The sequence below is a fragment of the Phallusia mammillata genome, chromosome 5 (assembly GCF_965637545.1).
Source record: "Phallusia mammillata chromosome 5, kaPhaMamm4.hap1.1, whole genome shotgun sequence".
Taxonomy (NCBI): Eukaryota; Metazoa; Chordata; class Ascidiacea; order Phlebobranchia; family Ascidiidae; genus Phallusia; species Phallusia mammillata.
The window spans coordinates 17,483,679-17,503,200 of record NC_137256.1 but is presented as its reverse complement, the minus strand read 5'-3'; the positions used below and the strand labels follow the sequence as shown (position 1 = coordinate 17,503,200).

Sequence of the window (19,522 nt, the reverse complement as noted above, 5' to 3'; positions counted from 1 at the left end):
TGATAAAACGGCGAATAAAGTCAACGGGCGACTCGGTTGAGAAGCTTGGCGTAAATCATGACGACACCATGACGTCAGCAACCTACGTCAACGCAACTGACCATTACGATGGTCACGTCTACGACGAAACTGTGTACGGCCGCGAAATGGTAGAAAACTCAATTTATCATGTCGATACGAGCTTGGAAAAGGAAGTTGTTCCTAATCAACTTTACAACCACGTGACATTAACGTCACATCCGTACACGTTTGGTGACGACGCCACTGGTTCCGTATATAACATGCCAGACTAAATGTGGTACCTTGAGTGGATTGCTGTTTGTGGTGTATACACTGTAAGTTTAAGGTGCTTTTCGTTTAAATGCAAAGTTGTCGCAAAAGATAACGTGCCACCAAAGGATACACGTGAAAAAAAGTTATTCTGTGTTCAGGTGTTACATCGCAACAGGTTGAATAATACACTTTATAAAGCCGATAAAGGTAAAATTGGGTTTATTTAGGCAAGCTTTGATTAGTTTAAGACACCGTTTTTTTCTAAATAGTCCGTTTGTCGACTTCCATAGTTAAAGATTCATTAACATCATAATTTCGCATACTTGAAAAAAATTTGCTGACATTAAATTATCCCCAACGCATGCAAAGTACCCCTTAGTGAAAATTTACTTTCGGTAGGAACCTCTGATTAATTATAGACAGTTAAAATTATACATGCAATATTGGTATGAATGATAGAATCTCTACTTTGTATTGTTTTTGTGCTGGTGCTTTGTACGTGTGCAAATTGCTCGTTTTATGTGTTTTATATAATGTAGCTAATATTTTTTGATGTTCTTTTTGATGGTTTTCTTTACGTTGAACTATTACATTCCTGTAGTTGTGAATGTGTGTGAAACAGCTTAACATATTATGCAGTAAGATAATGCAAAAGTTTTACCTATACCCCGAAAACACTTTCCAAAAAAAGAAGTGTATTTCTCAAGTCAGTTTGTTGTATTTTGATGATAACATACCTGTCCGGCAGACACATCGGTGGGACAAGCACGCGATGAAATCTTGAGCAGTGTCATGCTATGATGAGCACAATAACACGCAATTACTCAGTATTACAAGCGCGTATGCTATGACGTGTTTGACAGACCCTATATCAACAGGATCATTTTTCCGACATTCGCTTCACTTCATGTCAAAGCTAGAAAGACCGTTTAAATCCGACATGGCAATTTGAAAGCTTGAGGACCAAAAACCAAACGATCCAATTTGGTTGTTTAAACATGACATGGAAATTAGGAACGCAATATCAATTTTTGTAATGCGCATGACTTGCTTCTTGCAAAAGACTCAAACGAAATCTTTCTAGCTTGTGTTTCTAGCTTCCTCTGAATTCAACACTTCATATACTCATCTGTTTTCAGTTAGTGATTGGAATTTATTGGCAGCATACGGTACAAGGCTTTCTATGTACAAACGGCACAATCTAATTTTCCAAACAAAGAGTAAATATAGGCAATCGTGATCAATCAGTCAGGTCACCCGAGTAAATTGCTTTTAAAGACAATTTGTTTACATTTTTGTTTGACCATAATTTTCCTCGTCCTCGTATACAGGATTTTCTGCCCCTGGTGTTTTGGTGTCATTGATGGCTTTGGCAATCTCTATCGCCTCGCGTGGCTCGTCAATATTGGCGTATCGTTGTCCACGATGTTGCTTGAGGTATGGTCCCCAGTCAGAGGATGGTGAGGCAGCCTAGAAAAACAGACCAATTATTATTATTGGTTTCCAAATTTTTCAATGAATCTTTAACTTAAGGAGGTAAAAACTTGTCGCAACGTTTTTTGTAATACAATTGCAATATAACAACTGCTTTTTTTTTGTCTACTTGGTGTGCAAAACAGTATTGCTTGATTTTTATTTCTGATTTAACAACAACTGAAGAGAAAAAAATGAATCAAAGTATCTTTCTTAGTTAAAAATTTTATAATAAAAATAACTTGTTATGTATACTATTTATTCAATGAATACTGGTTATTTGAGAGTTTTAATGGAACGTGATATTTCAATACGTAAATACGTGCATTTCGATCTTTAAAACATAAAGTATTCAATTTGTTTGCATTTCCGATGAACTTACTTTAAAGATGTTTCCTTTCTTCTGAATAATTGCAATGATTGCAAACAAAGGAATAAACACAATTCCAAACGCAATGATAAGCCAACCAATAGCGTTTGCCCATTCCGGGTACGATTCACCAGACCCATATGCTTTGCCTTTGAAGGTCACCAACGACCAAACCAGAATAGCCTGAGAACACAAAAAACATTTGTTAAAACATTTCCAACTATCATAAACAGACACAGGAATTGTCTCCCAAAGTAAAAATTAAAAAAATAAGGATTGGAACATACCGTTAGAAGCAGAGGTGAAATGAAAAACCAGCAAGCTCTCCAGAAGATCCAGAAAGCCCAGTGCTTTTTGCCAATCATCATCTCAATATCTTCAATAAAACGGTTTCCCCCGTAGATGTAACAAACACCAAACAGTTCCATTACAGCCACAATGAGAAGTCCCCAACCAGCCGCATAATGATCAATCAAATCAACCCAATAGATTCCAGTCTACAAAATGAATCATGAAAAAGATATCAACTTAAACATTTACGCATTTTTCCATAAAGATATTAATAATTTCCTGCAATTTGTTTATAATGAACAAAATTGATGTCGATAAATCTACAAAACGTTATTGTTTTGACATTTTTGATTTTAATCGAAAATTAACTGAGAGTGATTATATTAAACAGCATCAGACCCTATAACAGACAGCATAGCTATTGGCGATCACTGTTTATTTATGATTCTATTTAAAACGAACTGAAGTGCCATTTAGCTTTAGGTGAAATATATATATATAAGTTATATTCCATGTAAATTCATTGACTGATTCTGTTACGAAAATATTTGAAATTCTCAGTTAGTCGTTGCTAATTATATTGAGCTAAATAAATTTAGTTAGATTGGTCGATTACTTTCATCACACAGAGAAACAAAATACACTACCAACAAGCAATTTTTTGGGGGGTTGTGCCCTAAAATATAGGTAAAAATCAAAATCAATCATTGTTTTACGACTTTGGAAAATAGATTATTGAGTTGTCATAAAATAAATCTGTACTTACATTTGTGACACAAACCAAGCCCAACAGGAACATGACGACAGACAACACCAGCATAAGTTGCCATCTTCGGGATCGCAGTTGCCTTGGATACGCATCAATAATAGCAGTGCTTACTGTTTCCAGGATAGTAAACTGACTGTCCAGTCCCAGGGTGAAAAGCATGAGGAAGAAGAGAATCGCCCAAAGAGGTGATACTGGAAGTTGCGCAATCGCCTCCGGGTAAGCCACAAAAGCAAGACCGAAACCTGATACCAAATGCAGGATAGTTTGAGGTAATTGTAAACCATTTTTTGCTCCATTTATTACATAATCAAAATGCCTTTGTAAAATAATAATGTAGACAAAAATAATAATACTTTCCCACCATATAGAAAGTATTATGCTTATCAAACTGAACCTAAAGTTTGATTAAGTGGTAAGTTAACCATTTACATTTTACAGCAACTAAAAAGAGAAAAAAATTGAAAAAAAGTTTTCAGAAAGATGTTTTATATCTTTTTTTTTATTTTTCTGTTGCAAACTGCCTACCTGAATCAACGACGTCTGGAACTGGTTTGCCTAAAACATGAGCCATGTGACCGACCACCGTAAAAATGGCAAACCCGGCAAAAAGCGAAGTAGCGCAATTTACTGAGCAAACTAGCACGGCGTCGTAAAAGCAGTTGTTGTTGAACTTGTTGTAAGATGAAAGAGCGATCAAACCTCCCCAAGCTGCGCTCAGTGAAAAGAAAATCTGAGTTGCAGCAGCTTTCCAGACCTGAAAGAGAATTTTACTATTCGTTAAGAATTAAAACGTTGGTTGCATGTAGTGTTGGGGTTTCAATTTTTTGTCAGCCTGTTCTATCACAAAAGTCACATTTTTCAGCCGGTACTGTTGCAAAAAGTCTATTGACAGTAACCAGTAATTCTAACCGGTTCGCTGATCTCATAAAGTTCCGTGAGACGGTTCTATACAATCTGTGCGAACCGGCTGAATTCCACCACTGATATGTTTGTTAGTTGTACACTGTGGATACGTACACCTCTAAACTACATTTTTTATCAGCGTTTTGGCACTTAGTTTAAGCCGGTTTTCTTTTTGTTGACACCCTGTGTAGAGTTATGATAACGATTGCTTTGGGTAGAGTGCCATATAACCCTTATGAAAAGGCCCCGACTGACACGTCAAAACGTTGGATGCGTCATATATAATTGTGTTTTGAGCAAACACGAATGTTTATGGATACGTACATTTGCGTCCTTCAGACGTTCCAGATCAGAGTTGACTCCGATGTAATATTGCACTCCGTCATATGCGCCCTCAAGTGTCGCCCCACGGATTAAAAGAATAAGCAGAACCAGGTAAGGAAAGAGAGCAGTGAAATATACGACCTTGAGAGGAAAGGTTTGATTGAGCGCCTCAATGTTAAGGTAACAGAAAATATGAAAATCACACTGTAGAATAGATGCAAACTTCTATAATATATTGTACAAATAATTGATCTGTCGCCTGTGGCAAGCACTTAGAGACAAAAAGACTCAATTAATTCTCAGGTTATACTTGTAAAACGCTACAGTTGCATGTACATTATTATTCGTTATAATACTATAAATGTATCTTAAGCTGTACATCATTTGCTAATAATTAAAAGTGATGTTCGATTGAATTTGTACCTTTCCGGATGATTTGACTCCTTTAATCAAACTGTAGAAAACCACAATCCATGCGACAAGAAGAGACAGGGCAAGATGCGAGTTAACATTTCCAGTGTACTCGGTATCGATTCCTGGTGCTTTGTTCAATGCATAGAAGCTGCGGGGCAAAAATGATGCTTGGTTTCAGTTCATTATAGGCAAAATCACATTTAAACGAGAGTAATAGTTTAAAGGTTGTTTCTAAATAAGACTAAGTTTGTTGAACTAATGTCAAAGAGAACTTAGTGTCACATATTATTTTTCTACTGGTAATATATTTTTGCTGACATAATTTAGCATTTCTTCGGTACAAAAGGCGAAAAGAAAAGAGACAGTATTCAGAAAGCAAGTTCTGAATCACATAACAGATCGTGCAAACTTTGAAATTCGTATTTTTTTGCCAAAATGGTAGAAGCACTAAAACTGACATTAGCTTTATCGCCGAACACTTACTTCCAATATTCTTCCGAAGGACTGGTTTGTCTGCGTCCAATAAACTTTTCACATCCGTACTCACTTCCATTCCTACTTGTGATTACAAAGAAACTCTCAGCATCGACTTGCAATACTGTGAATACGAAGGGTTTAGAACTAAATTTTTATACAACATTTCTGACAGAGATTTAGAGAATGGGCAACGATGGTTGAGAATCGAAAGGTTTGTTATCAAAGACCCGGATCTTTTAACGTTAACTAAGCAACAAACAGACTGCATTAACCAATGTTTACTAAGGTATAAATAAAAAGGTGTAAATGTGCCATTATGTGTTCTTCACAACTTGGTCAAAATTTACTTAGCATTCTAATATATTGGTCCTTACCGTCCATGAAATCCATTGAACCTCCAATAAACGAGTTGTTGGAAAAATTAACAAACTGAAGTTCATCTGGAGTCAGAGCTACGCCAGTAAGATTAATGTTGCAAACGGGAACTGGAAAATAAAACATCGGAATCTTACAAACTTTAAAAATATATTTTCTTGTACGTGGCCAGAAGAAAGATAAGTTTAACATATAACATAGTTTTTGTGCAAAGAACAACATAATGAAAACACTGTTAGTTAGATTCTGAAGTCAATCTTAAACTGGGTGACATAGCGTAACGGTGTGGTAATGTTACCCAGAAAGAATTGTTACGCAAAATTGAAAATGATAGGCACGATTGCTACAGGAGCTAAGCAAATAGGCTTAACTAAACTTAATTTGTAAAAAGTGAACAACTTAATCAACTAATTTAAAAAACAAATTTAATACAAATGGCCATGAAATGTATCAAACAATAAACCTAAATGTAAAAGACTTCTTACAAAAATATACTTATTTGAACGAATGGATACTTACTAAATTTAGCACTGCAGGTAGTTGCATTGTTCCACCAGTTTTTGCAGGATTCCCATGGCAACAGTGACGTCAGGGACGAAAAGAAATAAAACACGGTGTAGGCAATGATGACGTTGTAGTAAATACCGACCATCGCACTAAGAACAACCATGCAAACTCCGACACCTGAAAAAAACACCACAAAATCAGTCCAAAAGTGGTTAACGCCAAAATAAAACGCATCGCAAATGACAAGTTTGCAAGTTGCTTGGAAGCGTTTCAACGCAATGCGGGCACATGTTTTGTGATGCGTAACTATTGCTCTTCTAAAATTAAACGTTAAAACATGTCGTTTTTGCCGCAATGCACGAAGGTATTTGGTTTGTGTTCTGGCCCGAGGGCTACACACTGTGGTGTATGTTGAAGTGGTAAAAACGAAAGAACCAACACTTCCAAACTAAAGTGTATTTTGACCCATATTTTTTTTCACGTTCGCAAAATCACTGTTTTGTCGGAGTTTTGCTTTGCACATTTGTTTTTACACATGTAACTAGCATTGCACACACTTTATATGTCATTGCACAAACATTGTACAAACAAAAAATGGTTATCGACTTTCTACAAAAACAGACAGAGCAAAAACGGAAAACAGTGTTGTATAAGGTGTAACGTTTGCAAACAGAATTTAAAAGAACTGTTTTTACCTTTGAAAATGGGGCTGAACTTCCAAACAGCAGTTGGACCAAGACTTGAAAACTGACCCAATGCTACTTCCATGAAAAAGATTGGCAGTCCAGCAAACACCAACATGACAACATACGGAATGATGAAAGCTCCTGTAAAGTAATGCCCAACCATTTAGTTTTTGTACATTATTATCAACTATAAAATGCAAAACAACTTTTGGTTTGTGATGGTGAAAAATCGATTCAAAGGGGCTTTTTAAGGCTAGGTCAAAGGCTTCAAACCAAAACCTTTCTCGAATACAAAAAGGGAAGTAAAGCCACAATTGGCGATAAAATGTCCTTTCAGAAAACTCCAACCACATTTCTTAGTTCGTCTCGTGACACACGAAATCACATGATCCCTTAGGCCGAAAAAACTATTTAAGCTTTATAGAACTCTTCCGACAATTGCCAGCAGAGCTCTATAAAGTTGATATTATGCCTGACAGCAACAGCTTATTTAAAACTATTTCACATCTCGCAACTTTCGGAAAGTTTTTGTTAAAATTTTACAGAAACAGGTGTTTTTGCTATCATACCTCCTCCGTTTTCGTAAGCCAAGTAGGGAAATCTCCAAACATTTCCCAATCCTACAGCATATCCGATGCACGAGAGTAAGTAATCTGCTTTGTTGTCCCAGTTCCCCCTGTCCGTATTCTCGTCATTGCTCTGTTGTAAAGTAAAAAAGAATTACCAAATTTTTTCTAATAAATATGTAATTATCATCTAAATGCTTTTTATGCAGGAAGCGGCACTTAAGTGTTCTAATTTAACTTTTGATATTTGATAAAAGAAAGCAGAGAATTTCAACAAATTAAACACAAACAAACAAATCAACAAACGAACGAAAATTTAGCAATTAGTCCTCTTCTCGTATTACTGGCCTCGACAGCAGAAACGTGTGTCACACAGGTGACGTAAAACATGAATCATAACTTAGTTACAATCACGTCATTCCACAAAACTAACAAGGCTTCACAATGACTCGTGCTGTTAAGTGCTATGTTTTCTCATTCGTCCTCAAAAAAGAAAGGTCCAAGTAGTGGAAAAATAGATTGCTTTCACTTCCTTCATAAGCACACAGGGTTTCATAAAAGTTTATATTGAACACGTTTACAATTATTTAAGTAATTTATGTCGCAAAGAGGTTTATTTTAATTTTATGCATTTAAAAGGAAGTTATTTTCTTAAATTTTGTGATTGTTGCCCGGGGAGTTTGTAATGCAAGTATGACATACATGAAATGTACTGAAATGTAGCTCTGTTACTGTTATGCGTCTCGTAATTTGATATGCTAAAACACAGTAGCATCTTTAACTTTGTTCAACCAGGCAAACTTGTTTACACCGACGTTCGTGCCGCAAGCGTGTAAAATATAAATCGTCGCTAACCGGTCGAAGTGAAGTCATTGATCTAATGCCCGAAGGCAAATGATAAATCTACGGTTAAGCTTTCGTACATATTCGCCGGACGATAAGGATATAAAAAGGTTAATAAGTGGGCCTACACTCCTACCTCTTTTGGCATTTCTCAATTCAAAGTCGATGCTTTACATAAATCAGCAAAAAAAACTAGATTAACTACGTCTAAAACAGAAATGTTAATGAGGTCAGAAACAAACACTTTTCAATTAGGAAACAAGTACTAAATTCTTGATGGTATTTCAGAACTGGAATGAACGCATTAAATTTCTGATTTCCATACATTCAAAAATATCAATTAGGTGTAATATTCACGTTGAAAACAATACAAAACCAAACTTTTGCTATTTAGTTTCCAGTGCAAAGTACATTTATACATAAATCTAGCTACAAATTTAAAGTTGTGGATTTTTTAAACCTGGTCAACTGGTCTAAAACTGTAGTTCCCAGTAAGCATGCTAATCTTATAACAGTCTGAAATTATCAATGCGATTTGCACAAGCGTCGCTGCCTTCAGATTACGTGGCTGGTTACACCGGCACAGTCGTTAATTTACGTCGTTCAAAAGTTGCACATTAATTGTCGGATCGTCTTCTGCGGTAATCAGCCGGCGGCGAAAACAAACAATAGGGCACAAATCATACTAACAATGCGTCAAAAAGCGCAGAACCTTTGGTCTTTACAGGTTATACATTTGAGGCATTACTTTTGGTTGTTTGTTTTTACAGTAGCTTAGACCCGATGTAGGACGTAAAAGCGACTCATTTAATAGTCATTTTAGGTGTAAGTACTTTATTGTGCCGAAAACGCTGTTTTTTAAAACATTTGTAGTTCGCTTTCTGCATAAATACATCACATATATCATAAAGTCTTTAAACATCTTCAAAAACTTGCTCATCATAATAACTATTGTTCTGATACAAAACCATAAATAATCTTAGTTCCTGACAAATTAGAATATACACTGGTAAAGCGGCAAGAAAACTGAATTATAGCACAGTGACAATCCCAACACAATTTTATGAATGGGAGGTTTTCTCTTGCTGAGTATTGTGTGGTTTGAATGACTCTATTCGACTCAACCACTTCAAAAACTTTTCATTACTTCGTTACGGTTTACGATGTATTGGAGTGTTTTGAACTAAGCTACATGTTTACCAAGCTTGCCATTCTTGGCGCTAGCGCACTGGAATAAGTACAATGCCGAAAGTAACTCATTGTATTATTGTGTGACTTTAAAAGACAAATTTTAGACGAAATATACATTCATACAAATAAGTGAAATATCTAAAGTAAATTTAATCTTTAAATTCTGTCAGAAAATTCTAAATTGATTAACAAATACATGATCTAACTGATAATGACTGTCGTTCTACTCTGTGTTTTCAAAAGATCTTAAGATGCACTTTTTTGGGTAAAATTTGTATTCCTCAGTTTTATACTGATTATGCTTCAGAGTTTCTAGATTCAGTACAAAACAGGTTCTACCCACAATAGTTTTAACTTTCGCACACTGAAATGCTGAAATAACGTTAAAACAAGCCCTAGTCCCACTTAGAGTAAGTGTAGCAATACGTTTGTAGTACGGGTTTAGTCTTAACATTCTCTACACATTTATTCTGTTTACGATATATCAGTCTCTTCATTATTAGCGCAGAAAATCGAATGACAACGCCCAACCTACCAGTGTCTTGCTGAACGAAGGCCTTTTTTTCTTTTCCCTCAGGTAACTCAATGATATCAACTTTTTTTTACTACGACTGGAGCGCCTTGGGCTGATATGGTCCAAGCCGCCAATTTCTTATCTTAGCTCTTTTTATAACTTACACCAACTTTTTGCACAGCCATAGGCACGCTGACAACATTTTTTTCCAGTGAACTGAATCTACTATCTTGCGCAAGTTAAACCGACACTTCAATGCTTTTTCACTGAAACTTAAGACCTCTTCAGCAATATTGTTGTTGCTGTGGTGCTTGATAAGGCCATTTGTGTTGCCTGATAAGACGTTGAAGTCGTTGTGAGGTGTCGCTCGGTTGATTCTATTGGGAACGGGTCACGTAAACAGTAACACGCAAAGTATGATCAATACTTCAGTTTAACGTTACTGAACTGTTACTAACTTTAAATTTATATGTTTAATACAAGAATCCGAAAACAACATCCTAGAAAAAATGTTTTCTTAAAACTGCTAACATATATTAAAAGTGACTTATAATAAGTTTTTGGCAATAACAGCTCAAAATTGGATTTTTATCTCAGAAAAACTTAAACAGTGAGACAGCATGCAAATGCAATTTTCCCACCTACTAAATATTGTAAAACGAAAATGTATTTAATGTAAGCAGTTACGCATCAACACAATTATTGCAAGGTAAAGCCAAAAAAATAACCAATCATTTTTTTAAAGGTAAACAAAACAGCAACAAAATATGCCATCAGTGCCAAAAAAACGAAGTAAAACAAATTTAGTAAAACTCTAACGTTGCTGCAAATGTACACCAGCATATGTCAAAAAGCAGTTCTAATTTTGAAGTCATCGCAATGCTCTTTGATTTCAAATCGCAAGAAGTTCTAACAAAAGCATGACGGTTGCAATGAGTAAAGCAAATGCAATTTTACCAACATATTATTGTGTTTATAGGAGGGCGATTAGGGCATTACAGGCGACAAGCAAAAACGGTGATGCTTGTGTCAGAAACCAGGTTTGGCCGGTCAAATAACATGCCTTGCGGCGTATCATAAATTCTACCGATGCTCAAAACAATTGAAACATCGGTCCGACCTTCTATATGACCTGTGGCAAGATATTGTTGTGTGTATGATGAATCCGATGCACTGACTGACTACGTGATTAGCAAGACTCGCAATAAAGGGTTATACACCATATCTTTTTTTTCATAAATTGCATTTCGACAAAATAGAACATACTTTTCTTCTCCAATGCTTTTTTGACAATTTCTTGTGAATTTTCATGTTAATATCGTTACAAACGTATAAAAAGTTAGAGAAATGAGTTGGATAAAAAAAAGAGTTTTAAAGAATCGACAATTTGCAATTCGTTGCGAAAGTTTAAACATTAGCATATATGACCATAACGTTTTACAATGATAGTTAGTCGAGGGACGCCAAACTGATGTTTATGCAAAAAAATTAGCACAATTCCTAGACACAGATTTTATCATGCTGTATAACGCTTCTCATCAATAGGGTGATTTTTCCCGAATGAGTTCATTGCGCAATTACAAGACACAGCGTTAGTCGACATAAGTATACTGTAGTAAAGTTACGGGTTAATCTGATTCGAAAGGTCAACTTAATTAGCATGTAGATGTAGACCTTACACAAACGTTGCTGCTTCACTTACATCACGTTTACATTAGGCGTGTTTTTGGCCTATCGAAACGATATTTTGTAATCATCTGAGCTCATATCTTTTGTATGTTAATTACAATCATTACATTAAAAGTTTTCATCCAATATTTTTGGGACGACATACGTCATGATAAACATTTCAAATTTTTGGACGTGCAATATGTGCGTTAACATATGCTCATTACATTTTTGTTTGACTTTCGTCTATGTCTTCATGGTAACCGGGGTTGGGCTCTCCCTTCATTTCCACTCCATTAGTGCCTTCCTTCACTGCCAAAGACTCCTCGGGTTCGTCCATATTCGCGTAGCGGTCACCTCGAAACTTTTTCAGAAACGGACCCCAGTCCGAAGCGGGAGAACATGCCTGTGTACATAAGCAAACGTATGTTTACTCTTACCCGAAGTGATAAAAAGCAGCCAATGTTTATGATATTTTTTTTAGTTTTTCACTTATGTCCCCCGTAATCAAAAACGAAAGTTGGAAGTCAGGCCGGCTTTTTAGGTCGGGTTTCGGCTTGAGTTAAAATAAAACGGACATAACCAGACTTTATACTCGTCATCATTTCTACATTACACCCACTTTCGGGTCTGTTTCAGGTTTTGTTTTTTTAATCGTTATTGGTCTGGTTCAGACCATAATTTCAGGCCGGCTTATAACTGTGGTATAAACCGTCAGTTACAGTTTTTACATATTGTAACTTTCACATATAGGTGATGTGGAATTTTATAGGTGATGTGGAATGTTTAAATTGTTTTGAATATATTTACTTGCGCTGGGAATGTTAAAGCAGTGTGCATCTTCACAAAAACTTAGCTTAAAGGTAACACAGGTGTTAACCGAATACGTCCTTGCACTATTGGTTAACTAAACTAAAGTACAAGGTTAGTGTGTGGTAAGATAGGTTGAATATATTTTTTGTTGCCATAAAGTTTTAAGAGAAATACTAATACATCTTAAGGAACATAGTTTGCACATTGTTGGTATTGATTTACAAATAAATAGTCAACGCATTTATGGCGGAGCAGTGAATATTTAGAACATTGGCAATAACAAGAGATTTCAAACACAAATTAATACGACACGACAAGACGTACCGACGCTTCAAAAACAATGCTGCTATTTTTGACTTAAAGGCAGCATCTATTTTTAATATAAATGCAGAACATACTTGAAAAAATCCTCCATGTTTGATGATCGCTACAATTGCCATGACTGGGATAAAAGCGAGACCAAATATCACCGAGCACCAACCAATAGCGTTTGCCCACTCCGGATACGGAACACCAGCATAATCGGGTGGAGTGAAAGTAACCAACGACCAAATCAATACAGCCTGCAACAAAATGGTTTACCAAGAAAAAGAAATACAGCTAATATGAAGTTATCTTGGAAGCCCAACCAGGCTAATGTGGTACTCTAAAATCGTATCAAATATACATTTCTTGCATCCAGGCACAATAACAAACTTGTTCTGGTTACGTGTGTAACAAAAATAAAACCATTCGAAATTTTGCTGTTTTGAGTGCAAAATGAGTTGTTCCAAGTTTATTTAGCATAAAACCTGTTTTACATTTCCGAATCAATTGTAGGATAAAAGCGTAGGTTACCTTTAGATTGCCAAGTTCGGAGATTCAATTATTTAACATTTAAACAAATCGGTTGGCCTTACGTGATACAGCAAAAGTACGTTGGGTCATATTGTAAAGGTTTTAAATATATAATGGGGTACCTGAAAGCTGAGAGTAATGGTCAGTCATTGGTAAAACCAAACTAAAACAAGCTGGACTCGAGCCCTTTAAATCGAAGCCATTACTTAAGTTAATTTCATAAAGTAAAGTAAATAATCGTTCAACAAACAAATTAAAACAAGTGAAAATAAACATATAGCTTGTGTTTCTCTTACCAACAACAACAGAGGCGATATAAAAAACCAGCAAGCTCTCCAGTAAAGCCAAAATACCCAATTCTTTTTGCCAATCATCATTTCAATATCTTCGATGAAGCGATTTCCACCATACACCCATGATACACCAACCAACTCCAAAACAGCTATGAAGATTAGACCCCAACCAGCCGAGTAGTGATCGATCAAATTCAGCCAATATATTCCAGCCTAAAGCAAAAATAGTTTTGGATATCAGCATCACATATAAAACAACATGAAGGAATTCTAGGTCTAGGGTACAGATGCACAGATTTGAATATGAGCAAATTACACTAAGCGCATATGTTAAAATAATACTACTTCTAAAGTAGTCTTTACAACATACCTTGCATTAAACTCTGTGGTTCTTTGACTATTTCTACCATTTTGATGTTTAGCAACAGATTTTAAAACCTGTAAAATGGGAGGACGCCTACCTAAATATTTCTAAACTTAAGTGTTCGCGAATCGTATACTCAAATGTAATTTGGTGAATAGGATTTTAAGGACCTGGTAATTTCAATAATTGGAATCGCCCTAGTCGTTTAATTGTCAGTGGATTTCTTTAGATACACAATCCAAAACAGGTAAGACCTTTAACAAAATGTGAAAACAAACAGGTCTTGGCCAAGAAAAAAAAACGCATATAGAAGTAACATTAAAGAAGGGCCTTGATGAAAGTCACAACACAGCTAACCTCTGTAACACATGGTATTCCCAGTAAAAACAATACAATCATGGTCGCTAGTGTAAGTACAGCTCTCCTATGTCGGAGTTGCCTTGGAAACAAATCAATAAATGCCGTCAGAATCGCTTCAACTCCTGTAAACTGACTGTCAAGTCCCAGGGTGAAAAGCATGAGGAAGAATAGAATCGCCCAAAGAGGGGAGACAGGAAGTTGCGCAATCGCCTCCGGGTAAGCCACGAAAGCAAGACTGAACCCTAAATACAAGATATACACACAGGTTACAGAGAATGTGTATGAGGTGGAGTTGTACCCTAAAAAACAAGGAGTGGACGGGTAGCCTCAAAAACAAAAATTGGGTTTCTTGTTTTTTGTGAAAATGTATTGCAAGATACCTTGCTTTGGGCTCAAGAAAAGAAGGAGTCGCTTTAGTCTAATAAACAGTCACTATAAAAACGGCTAAACTTCAACCTAAAAAACTTCATCCTATAAATTTCTCTTACAAACAGGTTTTCGAAACTGTTGGTCGAAACGAAACAGGACCGTGTTCGATATTTCTTTGGCTTAGAAAACATTTCTATACTATCTTAACATTTTTCGATTGCAAGTAAGTATAGTGCACCAATTTCAAGCAATATTTGACCAATTTAACTTGCGTTTTAAAAGTTATTTTAGTAGAAAAAAAGGGAAAAAGTATTTTTGAAAGGTGAAAATGATAGTTACCGTTTTCAATAAACACTCTCTTATCTTTTCGTGTAACAAACAATGAACAGTTACCGATTTGGTGGGAATTAAGTAGTTAAGTAGACAAATTTACGGTAAAACAACACCCATTTGATCGCAAGGGCCAAAAAAAAAACCTATGTTTTTAAAACCGTATCATCACATAATATCAACATAATGCTGCAAAAAATCGAAATAAAACACTTACCTGAATTGACAACTTCGTCAACCTGTTTGCCCAGAGTTTTTGCCATATGTCCCACTACAGTAAATATGGAGAATCCAGCAAAAAGCGAAGTAAGGCAATTGGTTGAGCAAACTATGATGGCGTCATGAAAACAATTGTTGTGGAACTTGTTGTAAGATGAGAGAGCGATCAAACCTCCCCAAGCAGCGCTCAGTGAAAAAAAAATCTGTGTTGCAGCATCTTTCCAAACCTGTAATGTGTGCACGAGTGATAAAAAGGCGTAAGAATGCTTGAAATGCTGGTTCAGTGGCACACAGCAAACAGTTTCATGAAAAAACAATACTTTACTCTTGCAAACGTTGTTTTTAACGTGTAAATCTCGTTTAACGTGAAAAACATCGCAAAGGTGTATTTTCAAAAAAAAAGAATCACTGTAGTTGTCTTGAATATAGTCAATACACTTTGTTTTAATCAGCAAAACACTTATTTTTTTCTTACATCAGCATCTGAGAGTTTGGTGAGATCAGTTTGGTTCCCGATGTAAAATTGAATTCCATCAATAGCGCCCTCCAGCGTGGCACCACGAATTAGCAAAATCAGCAGAACCACGTAGGGGAATATTGCAGTAAAGTAAACTACCTAAAAGCATTTTTCGCTGACAATTATTTTAAATTTACTCTTTTCAAGATTAACTATCCTTTTCCGTACAAAACCCTTTTCCGTAGAATATTAAATATGTTCTTTTAGGTGACATTAGAAAATGTGCAGTACATGCAGCCATAAGTCATTACACCAAATTACCTTTCCTGATGACTTGATGCCACGGATCATACTGAAGTACACAACGACCCACGCAAGAAGAAGTGACAAGGCAAGGGGAGTAACGACTGAACCGGTGTGATCAATGTCTACTGAACGTTGAAGGGCATAAGATCTACAAACCATTGAACAGACAATCAAAAATGGCTCAAATATCAATGCAGCAAACAAAGCTTCGTGAAATATATTGTAAATATTTTAGGTCGTATTAGTTTATTGAGGTATGACCCAACGTTTTATTTTCAACATAATCATGCATCGTTTAAAATTTAAACTTTAAATCTTGTTTCTCTAGTGCAGGGGTCGGCAACGCGTGCCAGGGTTGGCACTCAAGGTGATTTTTATGGTATGAAAAACAATTTTATATTGAAGTACCATAATTAGAACAGTTACATTGCTTGTTTTCAGTTGTTAATCATTTAATAGTCTTAAAATCCAGCCCTCACGCACAAATCTTCCTCTACTACGATCAGGTTGCACAAACCATTATTACTCAGAAAAACTTTAGCACGCGAAATCATTAGTCATTACCGCATAGACTCTATGCCATAGAGTATTAGGCAGATCAGAGCTTTACTTACTCCCAGTATTCCTCACTGGCACTGGTTCCACGAGCCGTGGTGAAGTTAACGCATCCGACATCGGTAAGATTTACCCCAAGATCGGTGGTAAGATTAAGGGCGGTGGTGCGAAAGACTGTATCAACGAAATAAAGGGTTACCGCCAAATTCTACACTAATGTAGGTGCTATACATTCAAATTATAAAAGACAAATTCACATAAAAAAGCTTGAACTTGCCAGAATTGAAGGTGGTATCGTTGTCAGTCCCCAATTTAAAGTTGTTTATCCACCTCTGGACTATGGAGTTATTGGGGAATGACGAAACTGTGACGTTGCAAACTTGTTCTGTGAAAAAACGATTCAAAGAAAAAAATCTAAACATAGCGAAAGCAATAAATTCAGGTCTTACTGAAAGTTGTGCTGCATGTTGCGTTATTGTTCCACCAATTGTTACACGTTTCCCATGGCAACGTTGAAGTAAACGATGAGAAAAAGTAAAACACTGTATAAGCGATGATGATGTTGTAATAGATTGAGACGATGATATTTAAAATCACCATGCAAATTCCGATTCCTAAAATCAAAATATGTTGGTCATATTTTCTTTGTCTGCCAAACGGGGCTAATATACCTTTCAATATAGGACTGAATTTGAAAACCGAAATCGGCCCGAGACTGGAAAATTGGCCCAAGGCACATTCCAAGAAAAACACTGGAAGACCGGCTAAAGCTAACATGATGAAGTAAGGGATGAGAAACGCACCTAAAATGCAAAACAAACGTGGTTGAAAAATGTGATTTAGAATCTAGCAGAGGGCGTGTGTTTCTTAAACGGCTAAATGCAAAATTCGTTAGCTTTAATTTCAACATATGAGTCACCAACAAATATGACTTATCAACTAAAAAAAACTCTTTTGGCAACTGTACCGACGTTTCGACGTCCTATACAGGTCGCTTTCATCGAAACGTCGGTACAAAAATACAATTGCCAGAAGAGCTCTATGTAGTTGATATTATGTCTGGCAGCAACATCTTATATAAAGAGTTTGTTTTACAACGATTTTTCAATTTGTTAGTCATTGTGCACATTCTGGTAAAAGTATTTCTGTCGATTTTACAGCCTTACTTTATTTCCGCGTTTTGAAATTATCACAAAATAATTCTACAAAAGTTTACAAGATGAAAACCACTTGTAGAACAGGCAATAATAGCCAACAAACGCAATGTGCACCAGGTTACAACATTTTGGTGAAACCACGAGCAAACATCAAATGGCAGTAAAAACACCAGCGGCGGTTAAGTACCGTCTTGACCCAGTTAGAAAAGAAAGAAACGCCTCACCTCCACCGTTGCGAAATGCCAGAAAAGGAAACCTCCACACGTTTCCTAATCCTACAGCATAACCAATACAAGATAGCAGATAATCAGCTTTACTATCCCAATTCCCGCGCTCCTGATTTTCATCTTTTTCATTGACCATCATATCGCCCTATGACATCACAATGTATTAATCACGCTTGATCGCGTATAGTCTGAGAAGTAGTCGTTTTGCAAGAAAGGAGGAACGAAGAAGGTTGGTATTATTGTCCAATGAGTTTAGTAACTGGTCACATATATTTCAGGGCTTGGGGCGTAAACTCAGGCCAAAAGTATAGGTAATGCAAAGTTGTTGGCCTTTTATCTTTTAGTTTAAAACAAATGGCCCAGGCGCTAATAAATAACCAAAACAATTCGCATTGCTGTCAATGAAAACATAACAAAAAGTAAAGAATGGCTAATTACAACTTTGTATTCATTCATTTCGTTTTATTATCTTTTGCTCGGTTTCTTCGATGATAAATATAGACCAATTTTTCGTGCATGAAGTTACGGCAGTAGCGCAATTAAAACAGAAGGACGTTTTTGACAATTACAACACGGGCGCTAAGATAATAATTGTTTGCCTAATAATAGCCATTTTAAATAGTTTATTACTTACGTCTTGCACCATTTTTTTACGTCTTGCACAAGGCCAATAACACTGCAGCAATGTTCTGTTAAAAAGCTTTCAACCCTTATCAACCGCTGCCTGCAGGCAAAAGAAAGTTGTAGTGCACGTAACACGCTACAAGCACAGCTAGATCTTTTCTTTTCGTTTTTTGTAGCCCACTGTCAGTTTTGACCCTGCGGCCGCATACTTAACGTGCATGTAAATGTGATGAATGTGTAATCACATACATGCAAATAACGCTATTTAAATACTAAATACCTGAAAAAAACAACTGATTAATACGATTCGATTTCCTCGTTATAAATTAGGCAACTACACAGGCCTAATTACCTTTTCAAAGCACAACAATGGTTGCAAACAGATTTTAAGCAACTGCCTAAACAGGTCTGCTGTATTTGCTACAACCAAATCTTTGCACCGCAACAGTTTTTTGTTTCTCGTCGCGGAAAAGTGACGCCTGTAAAGTAGTCAAAACCATGCACCTACGCTTGCATGAAGCAAAAAAGTCAACGTGCTTTCACCACGCCCACACAACGCTGAAACATACCGGTATTTGGAAAACGATTTCTTAAACAATACCCATTATCGAAGTGCAAAGCTTTGACAAAAAACCTTTTAAAATAGCGCTTACTGATGTTTATGTGTGTCAGCAAAATATAAGATGGTAATTGGTTTCCATGATGTACTGGTTGGTGCTAACAGAAACGAAAATGATGCATTTGGTCAGTAATTATTCGATCTATATATTTTTATTGCTAAAAGAGCCTTTTCAAAACTATGTTCCCTGTGTACATCCGTTTTGGTAGATTGCTAAATTCAACAACTTGCAAAACGTTAGGAAGCCAAACAAATGTTACGTGTAAATCTGTTGGTTGCCAAAAATATTTAAACACACCTCTGTGAATCCTTGTCGTACATTAAAATGTTACTACTACTGTCGGACTA

General features: G+C 36.2%; 2 protein-coding genes across 2 annotated transcripts; both read right to left on the bottom strand.

Moving 5' to 3' along the window:
• Positions 1–1,405: 1,405 nt before the first annotated feature.
• On the bottom strand, positions 1,406–8,512 carry LOC145229425 (sodium- and chloride-dependent neutral and basic amino acid transporter B(0+)-like). Its single transcript, XM_080094763.1, has 13 exons — positions 8,408–8,512; positions 7,432–7,561; positions 6,872–7,003; positions 6,189–6,353; positions 5,669–5,779; positions 5,301–5,415; positions 4,827–4,965; positions 4,404–4,544; positions 3,702–3,930; positions 3,174–3,418; positions 2,404–2,613; positions 2,129–2,299; positions 1,406–1,743 (listed from the first exon to the last, which is right to left on the bottom strand). Exons 1-13 carry the CDS (start codon positions 8,417–8,419, stop codon positions 1,561–1,563), a joined length of 1,983 nt encoding a protein of 660 aa, XP_079950889.1. The 5' UTR covers positions 8,420–8,512; the 3' UTR covers positions 1,406–1,560.
• A 2,038-nt stretch (positions 8,513–10,550) lies between these two features.
• LOC145229423 (sodium- and chloride-dependent neutral and basic amino acid transporter B(0+)-like) lies at positions 10,551–18,808 on the bottom strand. The gene is made up of 13 exons (XM_080094762.1): positions 18,566–18,808; positions 17,929–18,076; positions 17,219–17,350; positions 16,997–17,161; positions 16,825–16,932; positions 16,607–16,721; positions 16,008–16,140; positions 15,705–15,845; positions 15,228–15,456; positions 14,309–14,553; positions 13,591–13,800; positions 12,856–13,020; positions 10,551–12,050 (listed from the first exon to the last, which is right to left on the bottom strand). The coding sequence occupies exons 1-13, from the start codon at positions 18,575–18,577 to the stop codon at positions 11,868–11,870; spliced, it is 1,986 nt and encodes a 661-aa protein (XP_079950888.1). The 5' UTR covers positions 18,578–18,808; the 3' UTR covers positions 10,551–11,867.
• Positions 18,809–19,522: the final 714 nt, after the last annotated feature.